A 27,243-nucleotide genomic window follows, 5' to 3' on the forward strand; every position below is an offset into this window, starting at 1 on the left:
TATTCCTCATATTTTTGGATGTAATGTCGCAAAATGTTTAAGTCCATTACAGTATATCACTCCAGCAGATGTAGATTAAATCCAAGTAATTTCTGCCTAATGTTCATATTCTTAGATGGAGGGGGAAAATAACAATCATTGACAATGTTCGTTCAATCTTTAATTTTTCGGTCATATAACAAAATTCAGTAGTTTTTCATCACTAATGTTAAAGCTTTTGGATCAAACAAAACTAAACAAAATTTGTGAAAGAGTAAGCATTGAGGTTCTTGTTATAACATGTCTTAAATCACACAGATTGCCAAATTAGAGAAGTTGATGTTATTCCCACACTGTTTGCATTTGATTACTGCAGCACTTTAAGACATGGAAATCTCATGAAAGCTGTAAAAAACGAAATTTTGTTTTATATACACAGAGTGTACACAAAACGTATACAAAATTTGTATACTAAATGACAATAAAAGTTGTCTAAATCTGAGTAATTACCAAAGACTTATTGACACGTGGTTGGGTTAGGGTGAACCAAGCTACCCAATCGAAAGTCTAAACATGGATTCATTCTTTTTATTGATAATTTAACTTTATTGATCTCAAATTGGAGAAATTTACCTCTGCATTAACCCATCCCCTCCAGGAGCAGTGGGCTGCCATCGTGGGGCGCCTGGGGAGCAGTGTGAGGTTAAGGGTCTTTGCTCAGGGACCCAGAGTGGCAGCCTGTGGGAGTGGGGCTCAAACTAGGCCACCGTTCCCCTTTACAGGTCATGGTAGAGGAGTACCGGTAACTTTCTGAGCTGTGTCTGCATCCTTTCTTATTGATTTCTTTGAAAGACCAGCAGGATCAGGCTCACTCTGAAGCATCATATTGGTAAATTTCCACTGAACCAAAGCCCTGCTACCACTAATCTGCTTGGCCTGAATATGTCTGCAATGCAGGCCACTGGGCTTCTGTGGTGGTCACAGAAAGGCTCAACCCAGATGAAAAGAAAAAAAAGTGAAAATACTGTGCACGTGTCCATTATAATCAACAGTAGAAACTAATCATCCCCACTGATAAGAAACCATCTTAGTTGACACGATCAGCAAGTTCCAATCAAACATCAAACTCTTTAAGTGATACTATTATTTGTCTTTCCTAGCCCCTTTTCTTAAACTAATCAGGTCGAGATAAGCTCCTGCTGCTTATTTTCAATGGAAAATGTAATCATTTTTGATTAATATAATTTGTTATATTTCTAGAGCTACATACAGCTTCATCTTGACATGTAGTCCATGTAGGTCTTTTTTCTTCCATGTTAGAGAGTTTTTAGATTTAGGAGGCTTGATAATTTATACACTTCTCTTTATTCAATTACATATTTAAAGAATAACAAAATCTGTAAATCATCATAGATAAAAGGAAGCACAAAATAAAACTTCAGAAAACTACCTATCGAAAAAACAAAATTAGATGTGTTAATTTCTTAATCAATTAATCCAATCAAACATTATTTATTTTGTAATAGAAAAAATAAGTATTGTCAGAAAGACAATAGTTTATTAGCTGTTTCTGTTTTCTTCATAATAATTCTTAAACTAGGGCTTCCTCAAGGGTCAGTACTTCGACTCGCTATGTTCCAATGTAAATAATGTTCAGTTTTACTAATCTAAAAAGGCCAATAGCTATTCTTCTCGGTTAAAGACATATGTTATATAATACATTCTAAACTTCTCTTATAGATTAGTTGTTGCTAAACTTTTAATATCACTCTTATACAAAATCTCAACAGTCTCAAATAACTCTAAACTTTGCAATACTTTATATACTTTCTCTGGCACAAGTGCTTTACATTAGAAAAATAATGTTTGTGTTTAGAAAAAAACGCCGCAATTTATAGAAAACAAAATGCTAGATAATCTAAGTTAAGGTCGTTCTCTTACTGTGTTTCAACTGTTTCTCATAAATTAACCATAGAATGTTTCTTATTTGACATTACCGTCTCATCATCACAACTGAACCTCTATGGTGGCAAGATGTCAGATCAGTAACGGTGAATTTCTTACTATAGTCATCATCGGTACACTAAACAATAATGAGTACCGGTAGTAGATCTGAACTAAGCTGTGGTATTATTCGCTGAAAATATCCTTTAGTGAGGTATACACAGATTCAAGTATATGGGATTTATTAACAAGGGTAGTGAATACAGCAGTCTGTTAGTGTCAACAATAACCAAACAAAGGCCATCTGGACAGCTTGCCAATGAGGAAAATAACCTCTCGCTGTTGATTCTTAATTGTATACACTGTTCAAACAAAGCATCGTTATCAGTTAGACACGTAGTGTGTCTTTAATTATGGTGGCCACTGGTGTTAAATCTGAACTCAACTCAATAAAAGTGTTTAATCCCTTGGAGGTTTCTATGGTCTATCAAAGAATCATTACAGAAATATTTATTACCAGTCTTAACGGCCATGTTCTTGTCATAGGGTCTACTGACACTCGACCACATGCTCTCTATCCTCTTCCATGCATCTCTCTTGTATATTGGTTTAGGGGGAAATCAAATCCTCGTATTTGCACACCTAAACATTTTTTTCTCTAATATGGGAATTAAATTGGATTAGGATATTGAAGCAAACCCATATGAGGTCCATCTGTTTGAACTTATTCATGAAAGCTTTATAAAAACTTGCTTATTTTTGGAACAGCAGACTTTCTAAGGACATTTCATTTGTTTCTAATTTCACTGCAGATTTCATTCCTGTGTTGGTCAATAATTGGCGTGCAAAATAACTAAAATAATTCTGATCTCTTGACTTATTTCTTGGAATTGCCTAAGCATACTTTCTTTTTTCTCCAATGTTAGCCTAAACAGAGGGAATGTATTAAGGCAGATTGAGGGCTGATAATGAGGTAGATGAAGAATTTCACAACTCCTCCTGCTTGTATTTTCCATTAAGCACCAAACCTGCTGAGGCTGCATTGGGACTATATTAACAGAAGCGGGGATAGACTTTTTTTTTCTTTGAAAGCATAATGTTATGAACGGATTCAAGTAGTGGAATTACCTTTGTGTAAAACTAGTTTCCCATTACAATTTGGGTCATAACCCTACCCTGGAGCAACAATGTACATAAGGAAGAAATACCTCTAAAGAATGAAACCTCTTTAACAGGATGATTCAGAAGGTGTTTGCCCAACAGTACGTCATTACAATGAAATTCATACTGATATCCTGTTTACTGTTAAATTGAAAAACATCCTTCCATGAATGACCAAAGGTGCCTTCTTCAGAAGTTTCTTACTGTGCCTTTAAAATGTCTTCCTTGTATTTATTATGTCATAAACATTGCATTATCAGTTGTGTGTAAATAACTCCTATATATATGCTAATCAGTTTGACAATGATAACATACCAGGATTATTTTGTATAAGAAAATAATCGATAGGAGATAGTTGGAGCGCTTTTGATTCTTGATTGTATTTGCTGTTCCTCTGTGCCCAAATTGGCTTAACATTCTGTTCTTTTACATTACACCTCTATAACGCCATTCATTAAGTCAATGAATCCTTTCTGTGGTCTTCTTTCCTTCACTCTAACTGTCAGCTCCACATTCATATCTTCCTCCGTTTGCGTCCAAAACCATCTGTTGCCCACATTAAACTGCCCCCCCTCATACTTTTTCAATGTCATGTCCTCCAAAACAATTTCTTAGCAGTTTTCACTTTCATATTCCAAACAGTTAATCTGAATATGTGTGTATTTTGTACATTTTTATTAACATCTTTAATGTCTGTTTTACTAGCCATAAATTAACCTGTTGCTGCTTCAGGGATAACATTGGACATAGTTGAAGGAACTTAGGAAGAAGCCTTAGTAAACTATTGAACCTTAAGCTCTTGGAATACTCTAGGTGATAGTCAGTAATGGTATGGCTGCACTTAACTATAGATATATAATATTTTATGCTGATATTTCTTTAACTGAAACCTTTAATCTATTGGAGTTCTACAGTCTCTCACAGAACTATATAGAAATATTGCTTGCACTCACACAGCCACATTCTTGTCATAAAGATCCACTGACTCTTATCCACATGCTTCCACATGCTTCTCTCTTGTCTCTTGGTTTAGGGGGAAATCCAATCTGCATCCTCATATTTGCACAACTTCAGGTTATGTTTTCTTCTTCTAAAATGAATGTTTGAGACTTAAATCTGATTATGAAATTTAAATTAAAGTCCTCAGGATGTCCTTTTCCCTATCTCCCTGAACTTATTTGTGACAGCTTCATAAAAAGTCGATTTTTTTTGTAGTTATTTGTGTCTGGGTCAGTTTGTACCTATAGTTTTACAACTATTTCCATTTAATGCCAGCCTACTTCCATTAAACCGTTGTGATTAAACTATTTCATACCTATGTATTTAACTATTGTATATACATTTAGTCATACTTTAACTAAAAGATAAGGATTTTGATGAAAGAATTTAAAAAGTAAATTACATCATACTCTAACATTTTATTCTTATTAACTGCAGTTTAGGTTGTGCCAATAACTCAAAATATTTCAAATAATTTGTATTATATCCTGAAATCCCTTAAACACGCCATTATTTTCTCTCATCTTAGTCTGTAAGTAGATTATCTTAAACTTGCACTAAATAATTTACAGTTAAAGAGAATATGAAACAAAACCCCAACAACTCCTCCTGCTCGAACTTGCTAGTAAGCACAAAACCTGCCGGTCTGCTCATTCAGGGAAGCAGGGATAGACTCATTTTTTCCCTTAAAATCATCCTGTTCCAGAGACACTTTTATTAAAGCACAGCGGTTGGTTGGCTGATAGTCAGTACAATGAAATAGCGAAATAGAAAACAATCGTTCCCTCATAGTTTCCCATTGTTATTCAAAATGTCTTCCTCATATATTTGATAATTATGGTTGTATAATTAGTTTTGTGCAATTATGTAATTATCTATCTTTTTGCTGCCCATTTGAAAGCCTTTAATGCTAAATATGACTAGGAAACTTTTCTATATTTACAAACTATTCTGTTAATAGAACAAGTCTGGATTCTTCTGTGTTTAAAAAATAACAGATAGGAAATTTGGAACACGTGCTGCTATTAATAATACTATTTTAGATCACATGGAGGCACAACAATGCAGAGCATGCAGGAGGAAGCCTGCAGGTCTGCAGCTGATGAGGAAAGCTGAGCAGAGGGAGGGAGAGAAAGAGGCGTTCCCGTCCAGCATGCTCCAGGGATTACTGAAGCCTATTTAAAGTTCAGCGCCACGGAAGTTTCCCCCCCATAAGAGGACAGGAGGCAGATCTCAGGACGTGCAGGACGAGGCAGAGCTGCTGGGACCACTGAAGGAAAGGGTTTAAATTAGGCTGAGCTGCGACAGTGACGTCAGAGGAGCGCTGAAAAAGACTTTTCAGCTGGAAAAGAACAAAAAATACTAATTTGTTTCTCAGCAACGCTTAATAAACCAGGTAGGAAAACAACTTGCTTGGATTCTCTTTTAGTAAATAGTTTAGCACCACTTTCCCCATTTAAAATACTTTTAAATAGTAGAAATTAATATTGCTTTGAAGTTTAAAGTGTAAAATGAAAAAATAACATTAATTGTTGGTTATTTAAAAAAAAAGGAGGTGTGTCAGTGGGAGGTTCCTATTTTTGAAAATGTAACATTTTCAACCTTTTTAATGAAAACTGTGTGTCAAGCTTTATTATTTCCACTTGAATGGGTCACTCATTGTTCCAGTTAACTGTCAGCAGGCAGTGCTGACCTTATTTTATGGATGTTTAGTCGTGTACTGTCAGGTTTAAGCAGCACCTCTCTCTTAAATAAGCAAAATAGAAATGCTCGCCCTTCCTGGGAGCTCATCCTGTAAACACAGACTTGTATTTTACTGTTTATTCATGCAACAGAAGAGATCAGTGAAAGAAACTGCTGCACTTCCTAACCTAGAAGCTCCCATGAGCAAAGAATAACCTCCAAAGATCCACACAAATGCAGCATTAGATAGGAGAGTTTGGTTTTAATGATGGATAAAATGCTTAAAATGGATATTCCTGATGAAAATTTAGAAAATGTATTGAAGTTGTTGAAATGTTTGTAGGGTGGCCTAGAAATTAGGGCATAGAGCTTGGAATCTTGAAGCTTGGAGGTTGTGAGTTCAAAACTCACTCCCACAGAATGCCTCTCTGGCTAAATAAGCTAGACCCTTAACCCCCGATTGCTCCCCAGGATGGCAGCCCACTGCTCCCCAAGAGGATGGGTTAAATGCCTCTAATGTGAGATCAATAAAGTTCAATTATTTTAGTAATTTTTAGAAATGAGAGGTAGGGACAGTAGAAGAGGGAAGGTGTGAAATTCTCCTTTGGTTATATTTGGTTCATCTGTTATATATTAAAGACTGTTTAATTATAATATAATTGATATATTTATATTTTTAACTGCTATTTGACTTACCTTTGGGGCCAGAATATTTCCCCTAAATGTTATTATATATTGGAAACCAGGACAGTTGGTCTGAGTCATAAGTAAATGAAGGGGCTGCTTAGGGCTTCCAGACCAGCAGGGGGCTCCAAAACGTGCTTAAAGTCCCATATTTAGTTAACTTTCAAATTTGAAAAAGGATCTCATACCCGAGTACAGCACATTCGGGTTACAAGTTGTGGTTTAAATGTTTACTCTTTGCAATACAGACTTATAATCGTACTTTTTATGTATATCTTATGCCCTAAAACATTAAAAGAACATGTTTACACATAGATGATAGAAGACTATGTGCGACACTTATTTAATGTGATTTAATGAAGGCTGTCTGTACATATCTGACCTGTGCTCCCAGTAGTGCTCCATTTCATTTAACTTGAAGCTAGAAAAACCCAGTGCTTTTGCCATAAAGCTTTACATGTTTAGTAAGATAATCAGGATCTAGCCTGCTTTTAAGGTTTACTCACCTCATACAGTTTACTTATCAAAATTTAAAAAAAGTTTAATTTAAATACATTTTTAACTTCTGTAAGGTTTTAAAACTTGGTATACATCAGAGTTATTTTAAACTGTACATATTCTATTGTGTAATAGGGATACTAATACTAATTAATTCCATGAGTGGTAGTAAAATAATTGATGTTACTTGTGCCTGGGGTAAACTCTCATGGTTACCTGCAGTGGTGGTTTTGTTATTTGCTGTAGGTTTTGTGCAGTTGGCCAGACCGGCATTGAAGGTGGCCACACAAGCAGCAGATAAAAAAAATGTAAAAAGAAAAACTTATCTGTTGTGCCCTGAGCAATTTTTCCATAGCTTTATGCAAATGGATCCAGTGTGAATTTTAAACACACGTGTGTTAGTCGTCCCCTGCTTGTCGCTGAGGAAGATGAGCTTATATGCTTTCCGTGCATTTTATCCTTCCACAGAATCGTATCTTCACATTAATGGCTGCAGAACAAGGGGTTTATTCAGGGCATTTTGTTCTTAAAACCAGTTGCTCTTTAATCATTTGAATTTAAAGCGAATTTAATAAATTCTCTTTAAAGGAAAAAAGCTTTAATGCTAAAGCTTGGGCACTCCATGGTTGCACATGGCAACCATGGAGTGGCTCTGCTATTGTGTATAGTTAAAAACAAGTTAAAAAAATGGGCTATATATGTACTAGATTGTAGAACATATATTTAATGAAATAAAGATTAAATATCTCAAATTTGTAATTAGGGACATTGCTTCAGCATAAATAATGCTAAAATGGAGCTATGGCTATCAGCATTTTTTTTAACTTGCTGTAGGTTCTGTTTAAAAGCACTGTTATCTTTGTTGACTTAAGATATAGCCTGTAAAAAAAAAAAAAAAAAAAGGCTTGTTATTGGAATCTTTTTATTTTTTTATTTACCTGACCTGATGCTAGTCAGACACTTAGCTTTTCCAAATCATAACATCATAACATCTACAAGTTATCACTTTATCAGACTTTGTTACTTTTAGTATCAATGTGGTCTTTAAAATTATAACCAGTGTCAGGAAACGGTCTTTCGCATCATTCGTGTTGTTTGTTAAAGCTGCAAAAGAGTGAGCGAGAGCAACACTTTCAGCAGATAACAGAAAGGCTGAATATACAACAGAAAATTTGGTTTAGTGTTATAAATTTTGAACACTCATTATCTCTTGTGCAATATTTTGGATTTGGGTAAAGTTTAAATTATTCAGGGATACACAGGAGCAGTAATATTACCCTGTTATGACTAAGTCTGTTTGTAATAGACATTAAAACTCATCCTCTCTTTTTAACCTTGCGCACATGCCAATGTTTTTTTTAGTTAAAATGGAAACCATGGGATGTGTTTTATATGAAAACATTAAAAAGGGTTTTCAAAGACAGGGAGAACTAAAAAAACGACCTGCTATGCGACGTTGGGTACACAGGCAAAAGGTATTGTGCCTTTATGTAGTATGAAATTCCTGATTGCAGTATAAAGGATGCAAACAGTTTAAAATAAAAATTTTATTTAAATTATTTAAAGTCGCAAGAAGCTAAAGTGAATCCTCATCTGTTCATTGGTGTCTCTTCTACACAAAAAGTTTATACAGTGGTGGCTCTTCTGAAGCAGTGAGTATTTGCAGACATTTCAAAGAACATACTTGTGACTTGTTGAGGATATTACATTAATTTAAGATCTTCTATAAGTGTGTTTTGCACAGAGAGCACAGTTTAAAGGTTTTCATGAAGATGTTTTGAAGAGAAGCTGCAGTTTAAATGGATCATGGTTGTGTATAAACAACCTTACTTTTATTGTATGAGTCAGCTTTAAACAGACCCACCCTTTGGTATCAGAGGACATGCACTGAGAGTAAAACAGTTTAGAGGAAACGGTAACTGAATTTGAAGAGTAACAGTTGTAGACAGGTTGAACAGAGAGGGTTTGACGAGCTCCGCTTATTATGTCTTTAGACGTGCACAAACATGTTATTAGAATCATGAGAACCTGTAACACCACACTGGCACAGATTATAATCAAACCTCCTGCCCGTTTCCCTGGAAAGGCAGCAGAATTTCCTTCTCAGTCAGCCAGCAGCTGCAAACAGATCATCTAAAACCACATTTAGAGGTCTAAGAATGTCATATTCTCTATTTTAATCCTTCCTATTGTCTTGCTGCTGTCTGTTTTGGCTTTTTTTTTTTTTTGACAACTTTTCTTTTTTCCCATTGCCTTCTTTGGTCAGCGAGTGTATGTTTACCATCTGACGATGTTTTTCCCCTCCAAAAATCCCAGTCCGTTGTGTACTGCCAGGCCCCCACAGCCAGTCCTGATCTCTGCCCAAAATTCCTCACCACTGGCCAGGGCCTTAATGAGCTCTGTGCTTGTGTGCAGAGAAATACATACTCTGTATTACCCCTGCTTTTTTTCCCCCAATTAAAAAAAAAAAAAATAGCACAGCACAGTCCACAGCCCTCCATGTTGCAATCACGTTTTAGTGTTTGTCATTAGATATCCAAATCTTCCCTCTGCGAACAATGGGGCTCAGGGGATTAACACACTTTAAGGTTTTCTCACAGAACAGGACATGGGTGGTGTTATATTTCAGTGAGCTTTTCAGTTAAATCCAGATCCGATGATAAAAGCATTTTAACTCAAAATGAGTTTTAAGAAGTCGGTCAAGCTTAAGACTACACATCCCTGTAGAAGCTTGGTGTATAGCTTTACTGTTCTTTGTAAATTATCTTTGGAAATAGAGTCATGAAAGTCTCCCTTCTTGTCCTCATGAGAGAGAGCAGGCTTCAAATCATTTGTTTCTCATTTGCATCTGCCTGTTTTCTCAAGTTTGCTCTCTTATAGTTTCTTTTTTTTTAGCTCACTGAACATTTAGTGTCTCGAGTTAAAAAAGGAGTAGGCTTGTGAGCGAAGGGTTTAACAACAAGTCTTGGAAATGTGAAACTTCTCATTTTTATTTTTATTTAAGGATCTGCATCCTTTTTTAATCAGCTGTTTTTCATGAGAACGCAATAATAATATATTGACTTTGCAAGGTTTTCACACATTAACTTGTTAGAAATTGAACTATGGCTGAAACAATAAATCGTGATTAATCGATTATTGAAATAATCGTCAACTAATCTAGTAATCGATTAATCATTAACTGGAGTATAGAGACCCTAAAACGTACCTTTAACTGACAGAGCAACCCACTTGGAGTAGTAAATATAACAAGATTGTAAAAAAATAGGTAAAAATTTTGCATTTCAGATAAAAAAAAAATATCTGTCAATGCTCTAAACAAGATCCTTTAGTGAAAAAGTTTTGGTTTCATCTTGTTTAACTTCGTAAAAAGTATTTATTAAGTGACCTTTGGCTATCCGATTTTCTATTCTATTCTGTTTTATTCTTTTCTATTCTATTCTAATGATCTTTGACATCTTTGGGGCCAGTTGGCTCGAAAATCCTTGCGTATCCTCCAAATCATTGTAGCTAAGGTGGCCCAAAGATGTTAAGATTAAAGCTAAATGTGTGCTGACTTCATGCACAGCTACAGATACACTTCTGTCACTTTCTGTATCTGTGTGCAGAAATATGGGAAACCCTTATGTCACAGTGATCTTGCATAGCACCAAATGCTTGCTTGACTGCAAACGGCTACCTCCTGACCATCTCTGTATGTCTCATGTGATTTAGTTCCTTCATTTTTTGTTTTCCTATGATGAAAAGGAACCAAGCTCTAACTTTTGGTCAAGTTTTGAAAGCTAGCTTCAAATAAGTGTTTTAAACATTGCTGACAAGGTAGTAGGCAGGGCATCTTTTATGATACTATTAATAAATATCACAAACACCCCCGCATCAATCATTGTATATGCTAATATGTGATATGAGCTTCTAAAATAATAAACCTAAAAGGATTTTAATTATGATTAATTGGAAAATGCCAAGTCATTATAAGTTTATTACCTAATTATATCTGGCAGAAATGGTCCTTTTGTCTATCAGGTACGGCCCAATGAGATCTGTGGCTATTTATTGCCATGCAACAGTTGAATGTCATTTACCAAAGGAGAACTGACAAGTCTGTGACAATCCCCTTTTGTCTCTGCAGACTATGAAAGGAAACTATAACCCATCTCCTCCCTGCGCTCCATTTGTAATGACCCATTTTTTAACCTAATTAGGCTAAAATAAAAAGTCACTTTGTGTCTCAAAGCGCAGGGCGCTCCGCTGTAAGCTTGACCACATTGTCTTTAGTCAGATGAATGATGGAGGGTTTGACTCAATTGTACTAAAAAAAAAGGTTCTCTCTGGATGTGATGAAGAAATTGAGTCGATAATTTTTTCTCCTGTAGATAAGTCTGCCAGTGTTCAGTTGGGATGTTTTTACATCGCGTCAACTCTGTAATCCAAGGCTGACTGTCACTGGGCAGTTGATCCGTTCCTTGAAGTGCATTAGTGCGCTGACGTCCCTTCACCTGGATTAGAGAGCAGGCGGGATGAGAGTGGTGATGGCAACAGCAAACGCTGACTGACTGGCTGGTTGCTGGGCCACGCAGCCATTCACAGATACTGTCAGCTCACATTAAGCTATCGGGGCTTTGAAGTGCAGCATCATAATCCCCTTAAACGGTGACCAGGTGACGAGACGAGGAACTGTGAATAAAGCTGCAGGCAGATAAGAGCTGCATTGATAAGAGCTGGATAGGAAGAGAAAGTCACTGTTGTGTGCTTTTAAACTCATCCACGTTCATTCTCTGTCCTCAGATTGCTCCACCATGGGTGTGAAGATGCTGCAGTGTTTTCCTTTTTACAGGCGCTGCAAAGAGCGCTGCAAGAGCAGGGAGGCCCCCCCACCAGCAGGTGAGCAAACAGTTTATCGTAGGCTACTTTTAAGAGAAAATTTAAATTCGTCAGACTTTCTCAGCTTTTTTACAAACTTCTTTATTTGGATTGTATGTGATAGATCATTACAAAGTTAGGAGAAGTAAACATTAGTCTGATAAGCAGCCAAGCTGTTCTTAGAGCAACACTCTGTGTTGGGGAGTGATATATTATATATATATATATATATATATATAAACCTGGAAAAATACTTGAGGGTGTGGTAGTGATTCACCTTCTGATATCATAAGCAACAATTGACCAGGTCAGAAGCATCATTAGACCAATCAAAATCCAGCCCTCAGCCGTTATGAAAATATTTAAAAACTTTATAGTTCGACTGACGTTGAACTATTTTGAAAAAAGGGCAAATGTCAGTTTTCATACATAGTAAGTATAAATGAATTAAACTGGTTTTAAATTAATCATTAAAACCTTTCCGCTACACAGTATTTCCTTGGATTTTCCTCATAAAATCCCAACAATAAACATAGACTTTCACAAGGCAACATTTAATTAGTTAATTAATTAGTTATGAGGGTAAAGTCGGACGTAGGTTGACTCTGTCTTTTATTCCCATAGTTCCCACAGAGGAAACTAAGCCTCGTTTGTCCTCCACGACGTCATGGAGCAGCGACAGCGAAGGAGTGGGTAGCCTCAGCCGGGGCACCCAGATCTACTTCTCCACCAAGGCCAGGCTGTCCTTCAGACACCAACTGGACAGCAACATCAACGCCGTGGACGCCACCTACTGAGATGATCAGATGACTGCAGAGGAGGCAGTCAGACCCCATTGCAGGATCAAAAGACCTGCAGACCACAAACCGTTGGTCGTCTACAGCTTCGACCTGCAGTCTCTTATGCATCTTCATCTCTGAGAGAACTCTAGAGGTTTCATTAAGTCTGAGGAGAACGGACTAATATGTCAGCTTAACTCTGGAAACAGTGGACTCATATGAACAGACTGATGAGAGAGCAGAAGACATGGTCGTTTACAGCTTCCTTCACCATTAAGTGCATTACTTTTTTTTATGTTTTATGTTTTTTTATGTGTCGACATTTTGGGGGAAAAAAATGCATGTTTTCACTTAACAGTAGATATTTTAGCATTTTGAGTAATTCCCTCTAAATCACAGAACTAACAATATTTAACTTTTTACAAGCTAATTGTGAAACACTACAAAATAATAATAAAAAAGTGCTTTTTTTAATGTCATTTCTTTTTGTAACAGAAAATAAACCTAGAGATCAGACATGGAAATATAGCTTCAACTTCTTTATGTGGTGTTATGAAATGAAGTAAACTGAGCCACACTTCATTTTTACTGTATATCTGCTGTTATTTAACCCCAACTCCTTTTCAATGAAATACTCTAATGCTAAGATCCTTTAATGTAATAGCTTACAATGAACTGACACTCTAATATGTGGAGATAATTTCTTCATCTATCACCTAAACTAATATGTTCTGATCTGTAGTACTCTAACAAGATTTATAATAAAATGTCTGTTTTATATATGAATAGTAAGGGTGGTGTGTTGCTTTCATAATGTTATTCTAGCTCCAGGATCCATTTGAAACTTTGTTGTTTTCGTCTTTTTTTCCTGTCTGGAAATCCGGATTCAATATGTAAAACATTAACAGTGGTTTATAAGAGCAACGCTTTGATTTTGATTTGACTTGGCTTGGTTTAGTCATTCAAATTAATTTTCTTTATAACTACACATTAATATTTGGGTATTATTCCTTAGAAAGTTGCATCTTGCCTACATTATTCTAGCAGAATATTTACTACTCTTGATATATAATTGTTAATTTAACCTGGATTTTTTTCCAGCTCGTCTCTAATTTAAAAATGCTAGTTAAAGTGAGGGCCATTCCAGAGGTTTAGTCCCATGTAATCCATTCTAAAACCAGCATTATTGTCCTCAGAGATCACTTAACTTTCAGTAAGTCATGACTGCCTCAAAATGGCACCTTTTAAGGTAAATTGGTTATGTTCAGGAATGAGGCTGCATGGTGGTCCGGTTATCAGCGCTGCTTTGTTTGTACCACACCTTTTGTCAAAAGACCACCTAAGGTAAGACATAAGCTCCCATCTACCCTGCATGTTTGAGCAACAACTTTCAGTGGATGGATCTTAAAGAACGACCCAGAGATTCAGACCTGCTATCAGAAGTCCACACCATCCACAGTGAAGCCAGTTTATCCACATTGACCGACATGATGCTGAGGGACTAAATTAATTAAATTCAAAGTGAAATGTTTGAAGTCATCTAGCTTTAGATAATCCCTTCAGGTTCTGGTAATTCTACAGCTGGACAAGCCAAATGTCTTCTAGTGAAATGTCCACAATTATAAATAAAATGTCTCAATTAGTTATTGGGAGGGTTTTAAACTGAAGAACATTGGACTGTAAAGCATGGTGGTGGCAGCATTAAGTTGAGGGTGTGTTTTACTACTAGCAGATTTGGTGCATAGCATAGGGGGGTCCAAAATGATTAAGATCCAAAACTGCCATTATGGGTAAAGCTAGTTTTAGTTTCTGGAATGAAGATCTTAACACTGTACAGTAAATGAACGTATAATCTGCCAAATAGGCAGCTGGAACCCTAAAAGTAGTTTGTTCATGGCTACATAAACTGTATGGTCTTGGTGTAACTTGGTAAGGAATATGAAACCAATTATTAGGGTGTATCATTAAACCAGGAGCTGTTTGTATAATTTTCTCATTGGGTGGATTAGAGAAAACACACGTAAATTTAAACCTGTGCATCTAAACATAAAAAAAGCATTAAGTTCTAGTTAAAAGCCTGAAATAGAAAATAGAAATACCCTTTATTCCTTTATTGCCTCACAGTGGGGAAATTCAGGTGTCAATGGAAAGTAAAGCATAAAGGAACACACAAGACTTCAGAAATCGTAAATGTGAAAATAGATTTTACTAGAAAGTAATCTATACAGTGAGGAAATTAACTATCTGAACACCCTGCTATTTTGCAAGTTCTCCCACTTAGAAATCATGAAGGGGTTTGTAATTGTCATCGGTGTCCACCTGGAGACAGAAAATACCAATTTATAGCCGTATCATACAAAAACGTAGTTAAAAAAAATTATATATTGTAATTTCTGGATTTGCCTTTTTTTCGATTGTATGTCTCCCAGTGTACATGCACCTTCAATGACAATTTCAGACCCCTCCATGATTTCTAAGTGGGGGAACTTGCTAAAAAACAGGGTGTTCAAATACTTGTTTTCCTCACTGTAAATATTTATATATAGAAGAAAACACATCTACAAGAATGAAATGCTTGGGTTACATGGAACATTTTTACTCTCAGGTAGCAAAAAGTCTTCTCTTCATATCGCTTTAGTTCATTCTCGAGGGGAAAAAGAGAAAAATCACCTGGTTCAAAAATATTTAAAAAAAAGTATTCACAGGTCTAAAAAACATCGGCGGATAAGCACAGATATCTTCACTGCGTGTGCGGCTTGGAGATGACTCCATCTGGATATCGCTCTTTAAAACGGGCCACAACCTCAGGATCCAACAGATGAATGCCGTCAAGCTGGTTTCCCAGAGTAATCCTGCACAGAAAATAATTTTAGGAGGATTCATATTTCAAAATTTCCTACTGACATCTCGACAAGTATTACTTAAAAAAAAAAAACATTGAAGCAGCACTCTGAAGTCATATCAGAGCCATACTGATATGCAGAGTCGCAGAGAAAGTGATGCAGCAGGATAGTCCTATTTATGAGACGCATTGCAGCAAATCAAAACAGTACTCAATAGAATTTATGGGCCCCAAGTGCATGGAAACCAGCCTGCATGACACAGATGATGTCCTCAGTTCCATCATCTTCTAGGAGCCATCCTGACAGGGGGAGGGTACTGAACTTCAGTTCCTTTATGGTACCGACCATCAAAACATGCCTCGTCTTTCGTTGCCAAGTTTCAATGATTGGCTCTAAAGTTAATATGATTGCATCACTCAAGAAAAATACATACATGGTTATGCCTACAAATGGGATTCACACGTATCTTTGTTGTGAGCCGGTTGCCAGCCTCGTCGAACTGCCTGATAATGCCACCAAGGTCAAAGGTGTGGCTTCACTTTAGAAAGATTGATGCGAGTAGTGCGCAATGCAATATGTGCAAAAAAGACGTTGTTGCTAAGGCTGGAAATACCACTAACTTGATGAAGCACCTAATTGTGCACACAGGATCAATTTAAGAGTGGAAAGTTGCTCAGCGTTTGACTGCAAGAAGAGCAGCCAGCACAGTCATCCTCCTCTTAGCAGCCTGTGAGCAGTACAGACCCGGAGTGAAGGGATTAAAAATCTCCACCACCAGACTCGTCTTCAACAGGCAAGTTTATGTTAGTTCATGTTACTGCAACTTAATAGGTGCACAAACTTGGCAACCAGGTATCTCTGCGTGCGAGCATCATTAACACCCTCAGAGCGCACATCTTCTACTGCTGGAGACACCATCAGCCAGGAGCGGGCTTGCTGAGAAAGCAGACATGTTTGATTTGGAAGAAAAACTGCTAAGTAAAAAGGTCCTCAACATGAAACAGTGAGCTTTAGCCACTGACTTTTTTCACTTGTTTGCAACTTTTCTTTTGCACTGAAAATATTTTTTAATGTAAGAAAAGAGCTTAGAATAGTAAAAGCTGAAATAAAAATAAAAGTCAAGATTTTTACTTTAATATGTAATTTTCTTTTTATTAGAATTGTGGAGGAGTGGCAGCCTAGTGGTTAGGGCATAGAGCTTGAAATCCTGAGGTTGTAAGTTTGAAATCCACACCACAGACTGCCACTCTGGGTCTTTGAGCAAGAGCCTTAACCTCAGATTGCTCCCTGAGCGCAACACAATGGCAGCCCACTGCTCCCCAAGGGGATGAGTTAAATGCAGAGGCACATTTCACAATGTGAGATCAATAAAGTTCAATTATTTATTTATAATATGTTAAAACTGATATAAAAAGTATAGTTCAAGAACCAATATCGAAGTGAAGGTATTAGTATCGAACATTTTTGATTGATACTCAGCCCTAATCCTGACACCTAGAGGCAGTCAGGGTGTCCATCCATACAGTGGGGCAAAAAAGTATTTAGTAAGCCACCAATAGTGCAAGTTCTCCCACTTAAAAAGATGAGAGAGGCTGGTAATTTTCATCATAGATATACCTCAACTATGAGAGACAAAATGAGAAAAAAAAATCCAGAAAATCACATTGTCTGATTTTTAAAGAATTTATTTGCAAAATATGGTGGAAAATAAGTATTTGGTCAATAACAAAAGTTCATCTCAATACTTTGTTATATACCCTTTGTTGGCAATGACAGAGATCAAACGTTTTCTGTAAGTCTTCACAAGGTTTTCACAAACTGTTGCTGGTATTTTGGCCCATTCCTCCATGCAGATCTCCTCTAGAGCAGTGATGTTCTGGGGCTGTCGCCGGGCAACACGGACTTTCAACTCCCGCCAAAGATTTTCTATGGGGTTGAGATCTGGAGACTGGCTATGCCACTCCAGGACCTTGAAATGCTTCTTACGAAGCCACTCCTTCGTTACCCGGGCGGTGTGTTTGGGATCATTGTCATGCTGAAAGACCCAGCCACGTTTCATCTTCAATGCCCTTGCTGATGGAAGGAGGTTTTCACTCAAAATTTGACGATACATGGCCCCATTCATTCTTTCCTTCACATGGATCAGTCGTCCTGGTCCCTTAGCAGAAAAGAGCCCCAAAGCATGATGTTTCCACCCCCATGCTTCACTGTAGCTTTGGTGTTCTTTGGATGCAACTCAGCATTCTCTCTCCTCCAAACACGACGAGTAGAGTTTTTACCAAAAAGCTCTATTTTGGTTTCATCTGACCATATGATATTCTCCCAGTCATCGTCTGGATCATCCAAATGCTCTCTAGCAAACTTGAGACGGGCCTTGACATGTACTGGCTTAAGCAGGGGGACACGTCTGGCACTGCAGGATTTGAGTCCCTGGCGGTGTAGTGTGTTACTGATGGTAGCCTTTATTACTTTGGTCCCAGCTCTCTGCAGGTCATTCACTAGGTCCCCCCGTGTGGTTCTGGGATTTTTACTCACCGTTCTTGTGATCATTTTGACCCCACGGGGTGAGATCTTGCGTGGAGCCCCAGATCGAGGAAGATTATCAGTGGTCTTGTATGTTTTCCATTTTCTAATAATTGATCCCACAGTTGATTTCTTCACACCAAGCTGTTTACCTATTGCAGATTCAGACTTCCCAGCCTGGTGCAGGTCTATAATTTTGTTTCGGGTGTCCTTTGACAGCTCTCTAGTTTTGGCCATGGTGGAGTTTAGAGTGTGACTGTTTGATGTTGTGGACATGTGTCTTTTATACTGATAACGGGTTCAAACAGGTGCCATTAATGAAGGTAACGAGTGGAGGACAGAGGAGCCTCTTACAGAAGAAGTTACAGGTCTGTGAGAGCCAGAAATCTTGCTTGTTTGTAACTGACCAAATACTTATTTTCCACCATATTTTGCAAATAAATTCTTTAAAAATCAGACAATGTGATTTTCTGGATTTTTTTTCTCATTTTGTCTCTCATAGTTGAGGTATATCTATGATGAAAATTACCGGCCTCTCTCATCTTTTTGAGTGGGAGAACTTGCACTATTGGAGGCTGACTAAATACTTTTTTGCCCATCCATAGCTATGCCTCTCCAGAGCAAAACTCACCCATCAAACCGGTCACACTGAATAATGCAGCAACATGGCTTCCATCACAGCTCCTCCAGATCCTTTCACACCTCTCAACAGCAGAGTGTGAAACGCCCAACCTTCCAATTCTAGTGTTGATGCCAGCAGAGCTTTATGCAGTGAGGTAGTAGAGAGCGTCTGGCCCTCAGGTCGACCTCATGGAGTCTGTGTCTAATAGGTTGGTCTCATATATATTAACGCCTGTTGCAGGTCACTTTGCATTGCTCTAGCAGCCCTCATCCTGTTCCTCCATGCACTAAGGAGCAGATATCAGGCCTGTTGATAGGTTAAGGACCTTCAATGGTCCTGTCCAGCTGTCCTAGGTTAACTGAATCTCCTCCATGCTCTTGAAACAGTTATTGGAGATGAGCAAACCTTCTGGTTATGGCACGTATTGATGTGCCATCCTGAAACCTTTCTGGGATCCAAGTGTCACTTCACAAATAGATTGTAGAGGAACCAAAGTTGCAAACAAAGCTGATTCTGGCCTCCTGAAAACAGTATTTAATCTTTATAAATGTAGTTTAGCATCGTTAGGTCATGCAATAGGTCCTGAAATGTTTTTGTCCTGAATTATCAGAGAGTTCGGGTTACCAGTTGGGCTGGACATTGTGAGGTCGGCCGAAGAGCTCGATCTTCCTCGTGCCGGGCGACAGCCGCTCTATCATGCCGTAGATCTCATCTGGTTTGTGGCTGGTGGAGCGGACCTGCGTCAGAGCGTGCAGACAGTTACAAGCTGAAAGGAATTAGAAATAACAACCTGTGTCTAAGGATGGGCGGTACTTTACTTCAGCCACAATGACGTCGCAGTCCAAACCTCGGTTGAACCCCTGAGTGTTTCCTTTCACGCCCACCTGAAGACATCCAAAAACATCACCGAGCTAGTTTTTAGGACATTTAATTTCAGGAGCTGTGTAAGGAAGGAACTCAAGGACTTTAGATATACCAGACAGTGCTCCTTCCCGTGGTTCAGCCAGTGACCCGTCCTGCCTGTGCGAATGATTCGCTGCAGCTGGTTGGTTTTCACCCAGATGATTTCATCCACGCGCTCATAGCTGAGGATACACAACGGAGAAGTAATTAGGAAGGGAAAAAGGTCAGGAGGTGAAAGGGGGAGTCAAAAAACACCCTAAACATTACCTACCCCCAGAGGCTGAGACACTCCCGGCCCAACTCCATGGCCCTGTGAGAGAACAACAACCATCTCTATGTGCGTTTATGTTTACAATCAAAAGGCAGAAAAAAACAAAAAGAGTTTTACATTCAGTGAAATAGATTCTCTTAATCAGATATCACTATTGTTTCTACATATCTTGTGTTTCTGGAACCTACAAACATCCATAGCTTCGTGTGAATAGATCTGCAAATCTAATAATCCAACAGACCTACTTTAACATGCAGGTTTCTACAAATTTCCAGACTCAAATTTCTAGATTTTCTTCAGCGTTTTCTATCCGTCTGTTAGCAGGACTTTCTCCTAAAACATCACGCTTTAGGAATTTTTGAAGCACATTTCAAAAATATTTCACTGCACAATTTAAAGCCACAGATCCAGTGTAACTGGAATTTAAAGCTTCTCAGGACCAAAGCAGCAGTAAAATGTAAAGCGTGCACACAGTCAGTAAAAGTAAACTCTAAACACTGATGAATTATAAAGCTAAAAGCAAGTTGAGCATGTGGATATGATAGGAATTGATGTAAAAACTACAGCATTTATGAATGATTTAAAACATATATTTTTCTTACAAAATGAAAGAAGAAAAAAAAAGTATTTTCTATACTTATCTGCCTAGGAACTTGATGCGTCAAAAATGTTATAACAATGTTACTTAATTTCTTTATGCAGCATTTTGTCTGCAATGGTGAGATTTCTTTTAAACCTGCTAGGGCTGAAACAATTAATGGTTATAAATCGATTATTGAAATAATTGTCAACTAATTTAGTAATTCATCAATCGTTAAATGGAGCACAGAGACATTAAAACAGGCTTTTAACTGACAGAGCAACCCACTCAGAGCAGTGATTCTATTAATATTGTAAAAAAATATATAAAGATTTTGGATACAAGATAAAAAAAAATAAATTAGGTTTTTTTAGCTGGCAATATGCTCTATCCAGAACTCTTCAAGTAGAAAAATTTTAGTTTCAACTGGTAGAATTTTGTAAAAAAATGGTCTTTAAAACCTGTTGTTATCTGATTATTGATCGATTAATGGAAAAATAATTAATAGATTAATCAATTTGCAAAATAATCATTAGTTAATCAAAGTTCAATAATCAACCTGCTGATAGTTAACTGACTAATACGGAGCCAACATAATGCATATAAAGCAGAGGGCTTTATGGTATAAAATCCACTTCCTCTATATAAACAGTTCTTAGCAGCTACTAACTTTTAATCCCTTTTTTTTTTTAAGTATTTTCCTTAACAGATTTATTTACCCGTTTTTGTTTGATTGGAGCTCATACTGTGTCATATTTAATGATAGTGAACCAGCCCAAGTGGGGGTTAGATATACAATAATAGAGCAGCCCCATAAAATAGTGTTTCACTGCTATATGGTGAGCTATATTCATCTACCTTCCAGTGACCCAGAGGAAGAGGAAACCATCATCCTGCAGGGCAGGAATGCTGAGTTTTATCATCTCGTCATCAGTGAGGGTGCCGTATGGCAGCTCCATGTGAATGTCCCAGGGAGGGTCAGCCATCACCACAGAAAACTTCCCCAGGATGGACATGTCCAGGTAGCGGATATCGCAGCAGATCCACTGGGGATTAAACAGCAGTTTTACTCCTTTTAGACAGAATCCATGACCCCCCCTGTTCAGAAGCCGTTACCCTTGTTGCCCACCTGCGAAGGGAAGAGTTTGCCCACGGTGCTGTCTGCGTCTTCAGCATGGAGGCCGATCTCCGGGGTCCCCGCCTGCGGCCCCATCAGGCTGCTCTCTGCCTCTGGGGGGCTGTCGATCTCATAATGCACGTATTTACAGGTGTCCATGTGGAAGCAGGTGTTGAGGAAGGAGCAGTCACCCAGACTCTCATCTGTGTGCTTGTTGATGATGCGGCTGAATAAAAATTGTTAAAGTTGGAAACAGTGAGTTGATAAAGCATTTTATCCTGAAAATCTTTGCTTAACAACTTTCTCACAGCGGTGAGAACAAATCTTAACCTATTAAAGGTGTTTTTTTTGGTCACAGTTTAATGTTTTAGAACAAATTCAGTGTGATTGGAGATTGAAAACCTGAGCAGATTTAAAAACAAATCTTTGTGGATCGTTTCAATGACTAGCAGAAAAAAAGATGTCCAGTAATATCCGGATTAATAGACGTCCAATTAGCATCAAAGCGCAATTTGATGTCTATTATTGTGTTTTAACATCCTACTAATTCCTGCTATTTGCCTTATACCTTTACCCTTTAGTGCAAATGCAGACCTCATTTTAAATTATTCAGAATCAGAATGACAAAGATGAGCCTAATTATGCTGGTAAACCTGAAAAAAATACAATGTCTCAGCATAAATTTAATTAAATTTACAGATTTTTTTTTTTTATTAAGCACACATTTAGCTGATTACTACTGCATAAACATTAGCAGGTTCTATATATTTTACATATATAAAGAAGTAATTTGTTAAAAGGCACACATTAATAAATAAATAAATAATCTGAAGTATCACCTAATTTTACTGTATTTTTATTTTGACGATCAGATATGATTCAAGAACATGTTCTTCTCTGTGTATTAGGCTCAGTTTACGAAGTTTAGAGTGTCAGCGACTCTGTTCAGCTCATCGCTGTTACAGGAAGACACTTTTTAAAACATTTGTTTTTTGACCCAGGAAGTGATTGAAACATGGGGGAGAAATTTTTACCAAACTCCTGGTTGGAAAAAATATATAACTGTATGCTGTCAATGAAGAAATAAAGGGAAAAAAATAATTTTCTCTCCAAACAACTTACTGGTTTTCATCAACTGCACTGCACTGAATAAAAGTGTCTGACTGACTTCTATTGTACATTTTCCAGGATGATTTAACTACTGATTTATTAATTTTTTTTTGCATCGACTTCAGGCTTTTTTTTTTTTCCAAATCCTAAAATTAAGATTTCAATCCAACTAGATATATTTATCCTCAGGTATTTGTCAGGAAAAGAAGTCAACCCTGTCATGAACAGAATTAAAAGCTAAAAACTGTGATTATAGCACCATCTTCTGACTAAAATAATGTTACTCTAAACTTAAATCATAGAAGCTCAAAGGATGGAGAAGTGTTTACATTTTGTAAATGTCACTGCGCAGTACAGGATAATTTAGCATTTAACCAATCAGATTTGCCTTCTGCAAATTAAGTTAAAAAGTCGATAAACTAAGTTAAACAGTGAAGAAAAAAAATTATGATTCTGTATTAGCAATAGATAAAAGATTATTTCTTTCTGTATTTTTCATGAAGACCTTATAAAAAGTACTTTCTGTGTTTGTTTTTAAAATATTGGAGCAAGTGACATGTCTGGTAATTAAATTGACACCGATCTTTGCTATAAAATATGTGTATATATTAGTGCTGTCAATCGATTAAATTTTTTTAATCGTGATTAATCGCATCAATGCCTGAGTTAACTCGCGATTAATCGCATTTTAATCGCACATTTTTTACTGATTGAAAATCATTTAAATACTCTCGATGACATACAAAAAAATACATACAGGCTAGGTTTGTGCCAATGTTCTTTTTTTAAAATGAAAACAGGTCACAGACACTGATTTATGCCAAAAATAACAAATATGTAGCCAAAAAAAAGGCCCTGAAAACAGGCTGATGTAAAAGACAGTCTTTACAGTTAATACAGTCTTTTGAACAAAGACAAGCATTTTACCCTACTGCTATAAAATTTAGTAGAGTTAACATTAGATGTTAATTAACCAAGATAATAATGAACAATTTTCAATCAATACATCAAAATCAATAGACCGACATCACTAGATGGAGGTAGTCTATGCTCTAGAAAGTTACTTTTCAGCCTCTTAACAAAAATGAGAACACACACACAAGCACCCACCCACCCACACACACACACACACGATACCGACCTGTGGCGTACACAGACGGCAAGAGTGCCGTAGCAGATTCCATTTCACCTCAGTAATCTGTTTTCTCAGCGTATTTTAGGTTGCTACTAGTTACCAGACACTCAACTTGTTTGTTGGTGGTGGGGCTTAAAGAAAAGGCACTAGCGTCACCCAGTGTATGAGCGTCTTTTTCCCTTGAGGAGCTCCGCTCTCGAAGCCTATGAGAAATGCATAGACTGGGGGAAAATAGCCCCGCCTTCCCACAGGCTGCAGCGGGATGTACTTGGAAAATTGTACCATAAAACCACATAGCGTTAATCTCACGTTAAAAAAATTATCACCGTTAAAATGGCCTTGCGTTAACGCGATAATAACGCGATAATTTTGACAGCACTAGTATATATACTAGTAATACTGTCTTATTCTGTTCTCCAATTTTTTCCAAAGTATTTCACTGAGTTCTCTATAAAGGGTTAAAATCCTTACCGGAAGTGGAGCTTAGGGCACGGCTGAGGACTGTCCCCGGAGCGGAAACACTCCTCTTTGGTCCCGTAATCACAGAACTCCTGGACCTGAGCTCTTCCTCGAGACCTGAACTTTTCCACTATAGATTGCTCCTTGGCTGTGCTGGCATTAAGGAGCTCCAGAATCTCTTGACTCATCTTAAAGAATAATAAATACATACATTAGACTCCTATATCCACTCCTCCGCTGATTAAAGTGTTAGGTGAAATATTCAAAACAAGTATTATAACCTTCTTGCTTTGCTGCTCCTTGGTGGACTGCTGGTTAAGGAGACTCTCAATCTCCATGTCCAAATGAGACGACTGGCTCTTACTGCTGCGACCCTTCTTCTCAGCTCCGCTCCCTGAAGAAGAAGATCCCGCCAGCTGCGAGGAAGAGGCCGGCGTCAGGGAGGAGGAGGAGGACATGTGTGGAGGCGATGCAGAGCTTTGCAGTTTAGGTGAAAAGCCACCGAGGGTCTGGTCTTCAGCTTTTCTCTTGGCTCCAGCTCTCTGGGCTCCAGACACCGAACCAATCATGGCCCAAAGCTTTGTGTGATCCACAGCTACGACGACCGTAGCAGGAGGAGAGGAAGTCGTAGAAGAAGAAGAGATGGAGGTAGGCTGTCGGACCTCAATGAGCTCCTGTGCAGAGAACTTGAGAAGCAGGCTCTGGATGCATCCATGAGTAACAGCACCTTCAGCCTGTGACGACCAACATGGGCACTAGATAAAGAAAAAACTACACAGTCCATGGCCTTAATTTTCATACGTGTAGGGAGACTTACACTGTTGAGCTGGTTTGTAATGGCCAGTGAGTCCGTCGGCAGTGTGAGGCTCAGATCAGAGAGATATCCCAGCAGCATCTTCTCCAGTTCTGGGTCTGGTGGTTTCTCTGTCTCCTCCTGAGAAGTAGAAGGAGTTGATGGAGCTGGGCTGTCGCTCCTGGCTGTGGAGCCATCAGTGGTTACCCCGCCATCTGCATAGACAGTAAAGTTCATTAAATCTGTCTGTTGCATTTCTGCAAACAGTGCACACACAGGGCTCCTTCACATCTATCATGCCAGTATTCTATGTTTTTTATTCTAATGATATTTAATGTTTAGTTATTGATAGTGACTATATTTAGATGGATTTACTCTTTTAAAGCAAAGTACACATATTTTGTATTGTTTTGGCTTAATTTTTGCTCTGAGTTAGTTGTTCTTCCATAGACAGCATCTTTTAGAGTCTATCTACTCGAGTCAAGGATTGATCAGATTATTCTTCAGTCCAAATATGATCAAAAGAATTAGTAGTTTAAAGGTGGATAAACTGATTGAGTTAGTTTAAAGGTGGATAAACTGATTGAAAATGTCATTATTTATGAGGAATATAAAATACTTTCTGTTTAGTTTTCAAATATATCATCTCTAACAAATGTTAGATCCTAATAATAACATATGCAATGGCCAGATTTGCCATTGGACCTTTATATCAAATTTAACATCTAAATATGATAACAGGCATCAAACCATTATATGCTAAACAGAACTTATACTCAAATATAAATATAAATCTGAAAGCTTCACGCAGATTTTATAGCATTATAATTAAGTATCAGTGTATCAACCCTCCAGACCACTCAGGTCTTCTGGCTCCAGCCTGCTCTGCATACCTAGAACCAGAACTAAACATGGAGAAGCAGCATTTAGTTCATTTGCTCCACTTATCTGGAACAAACTTCCAGAAAACTGTAAAAGTGCGGAAAGCCTGAGTTCCGTTAAATCAAGACTAAAAACACATTTGTTTAGGATTGCGTTCGGCTGTTCTAGTTAAACAGATCAACTGAAACATAATTGGTTCAACTTTTTTATTTTCTTTAGTCCAACTGTTTTTAATGTTCTTTTTTGTTTCTGCATTTTTTATTTATTTATTTTTTTCCTACTTGCTTTGATTCTGTTTTATTTTTCTATATTTTAATCATGTAAAGCACTTTGCATTGTCTTTGTACTGAATTGTGCTATACAAATAAATTTGCCTTGCCTTGTCTTGTCTTACTATAGTAAACTCATAATGACATAAAAGGTTTTCTGGATTCCTGTTGATTTCGTCATCGCTTTCTTTTTAAGGTGTAAGGTGTATGTCAATGGAAACAAATATCTGTATTTTTCTTTTCTTTTTTATGTACTGCTTGTTACTGTGCACTATTTTATTTTTTTATATTTGTATCATGTTCAAAATAAATCTCATTTCATTTCATTTCATTTCATTTCATTTCAAAGAATAAGATTTTGTGCGTGTTTTTAATGTGCCGTTATGCTTCGAGAGATGAGGGAGGCCCCTGTAATCTAAAGCAACAACGGAACTTAAAGGTTTAATACATTTACAGCTTTTTTTTTTCATTCATTTCTTTAATAATCAGAACAGTAACAATGAACACAGGCTGCAGCCGCCGCACCTACCCGCCCCGGAGAGCTGCGCCGGGTCCTTCCGCCTCCGCTGCAGCCTCTCCCGCAGCGAGTCCAGCTGCTTCTTGTGAGCCTGGATGTTGCTCCACGTATCCGACATGATGCGCTCGATTAAGGAGCAGTTAAAGTATAAAAAAAAGGGGTAACACCGATTCAAAACACAAGCTGAAAACAAACCGCGCTCCCAATAGGAGTACGCGTGGTGCACCTGGGTTAAGCGTCCGACTGAAAATAAGGTCGATATTAAGCGTTCCGCTGGCGTGTCCAGAGCAATAAATAAAATATTACATGCAAGTCTACTCATAAAAAAACACAGTAAATAGAATCTAAACGTATGTTTAGTGTTCTGCCACCTGATGGTTGTTAGGAGTCGCTTATTGTGGATATCGACATGTTTTATTATTAGAAGGGTGTTGGCTTTGGGCTGACCCTTTATTCTTTCCTGTGGAGTGACAATCATGAGTTTAACCTGAGCTGTGAAATTCTGCACCAGCGAGGTAGGCTTCAGTCTTTTTGTATTTTTTCTATTTTTGGATTACAATCACAAATGTCGTTGGTTTCCATCGTGTTTAATTTTTAATTTTCCGAATTTCATTTTATCAACTAATTTTTGT

General features: G+C 37.6%; 2 protein-coding genes across 2 annotated transcripts; one reads left to right on the forward strand and one right to left on the reverse strand.

Moving 5' to 3' along the window:
- The first annotated feature begins 5,285 nt into the window (after positions 1-5,285).
- Positions 5,286-13,375, forward strand: si:ch211-237l4.6 (uncharacterized protein LOC446130 homolog). Its single transcript, XM_038270439.1, has 3 exons — positions 5,286-5,479; positions 11,734-11,829; positions 12,433-13,375. Exons 2-3 carry the CDS (start codon positions 11,745-11,747, stop codon positions 12,603-12,605), a joined length of 258 nt encoding a protein of 85 aa, XP_038126367.1. The 5' UTR covers positions 5,286-5,479; positions 11,734-11,744; the 3' UTR covers positions 12,606-13,375.
- A 1,396-nt stretch (positions 13,376-14,771) lies between these two features.
- Positions 14,772-26,847, reverse strand: mettl3 (methyltransferase like 3). The gene is made up of 11 exons (XM_038270432.1): positions 26,624-26,847; positions 24,968-25,158; positions 24,432-24,884; positions 24,163-24,338; positions 21,459-21,672; positions 21,188-21,375; positions 19,750-19,788; positions 19,552-19,660; positions 19,394-19,459; positions 19,200-19,312; positions 14,772-15,439 (listed from the first exon to the last, which is right to left on the reverse strand). Exons 1-11 carry the CDS (start codon positions 26,727-26,729, stop codon positions 15,328-15,330), a joined length of 1,767 nt encoding a protein of 588 aa, XP_038126360.1. The 5' UTR covers positions 26,730-26,847; the 3' UTR covers positions 14,772-15,327.
- Positions 26,848-27,243: the final 396 nt, after the last annotated feature.

Source organism: Cyprinodon tularosa, unplaced genomic scaffold, assembly GCF_016077235.1.
Source record: "Cyprinodon tularosa strain WSP-4 unplaced genomic scaffold, ASM1607723v1 ctg76, whole genome shotgun sequence".
Taxonomy (NCBI): Eukaryota; Metazoa; Chordata; class Actinopteri; order Cyprinodontiformes; family Cyprinodontidae; genus Cyprinodon; species Cyprinodon tularosa.

Coding starts and splice junctions, on each gene's coding strand:
- si:ch211-237l4.6 (XM_038270439.1), top strand. CDS start 11,745: ATGGGTGTGAAGATGCTGCAGTGTTTTCCTTTTTACAGGCGCTGCAAA. Junction 11,830..12,432: donor GGAGGCCCCCCCACCAGCAG/GTGAGCAAACAG, acceptor TTATTCCCATAG/TTCCCACAGAGGAAACTAAG.
- mettl3 (XM_038270432.1), bottom strand. CDS start 26,729: ATGTCGGATACGTGGAGCAACATCCAGGCTCACAAGAAGCAGCTGGAC. Junction 25,159..26,623: donor GGCGCAGCTCTCCGGGGCGG/GTAGGTGCGGCG, acceptor CTGTCTATGCAG/ATGGCGGGGTAACCACTGAT. Junction 24,885..24,967: donor TTACAAACCAGCTCAACAGT/GTAAGTCTCCCT, acceptor TGGTCGTCACAG/GCTGAAGGTGCTGTTACTCA.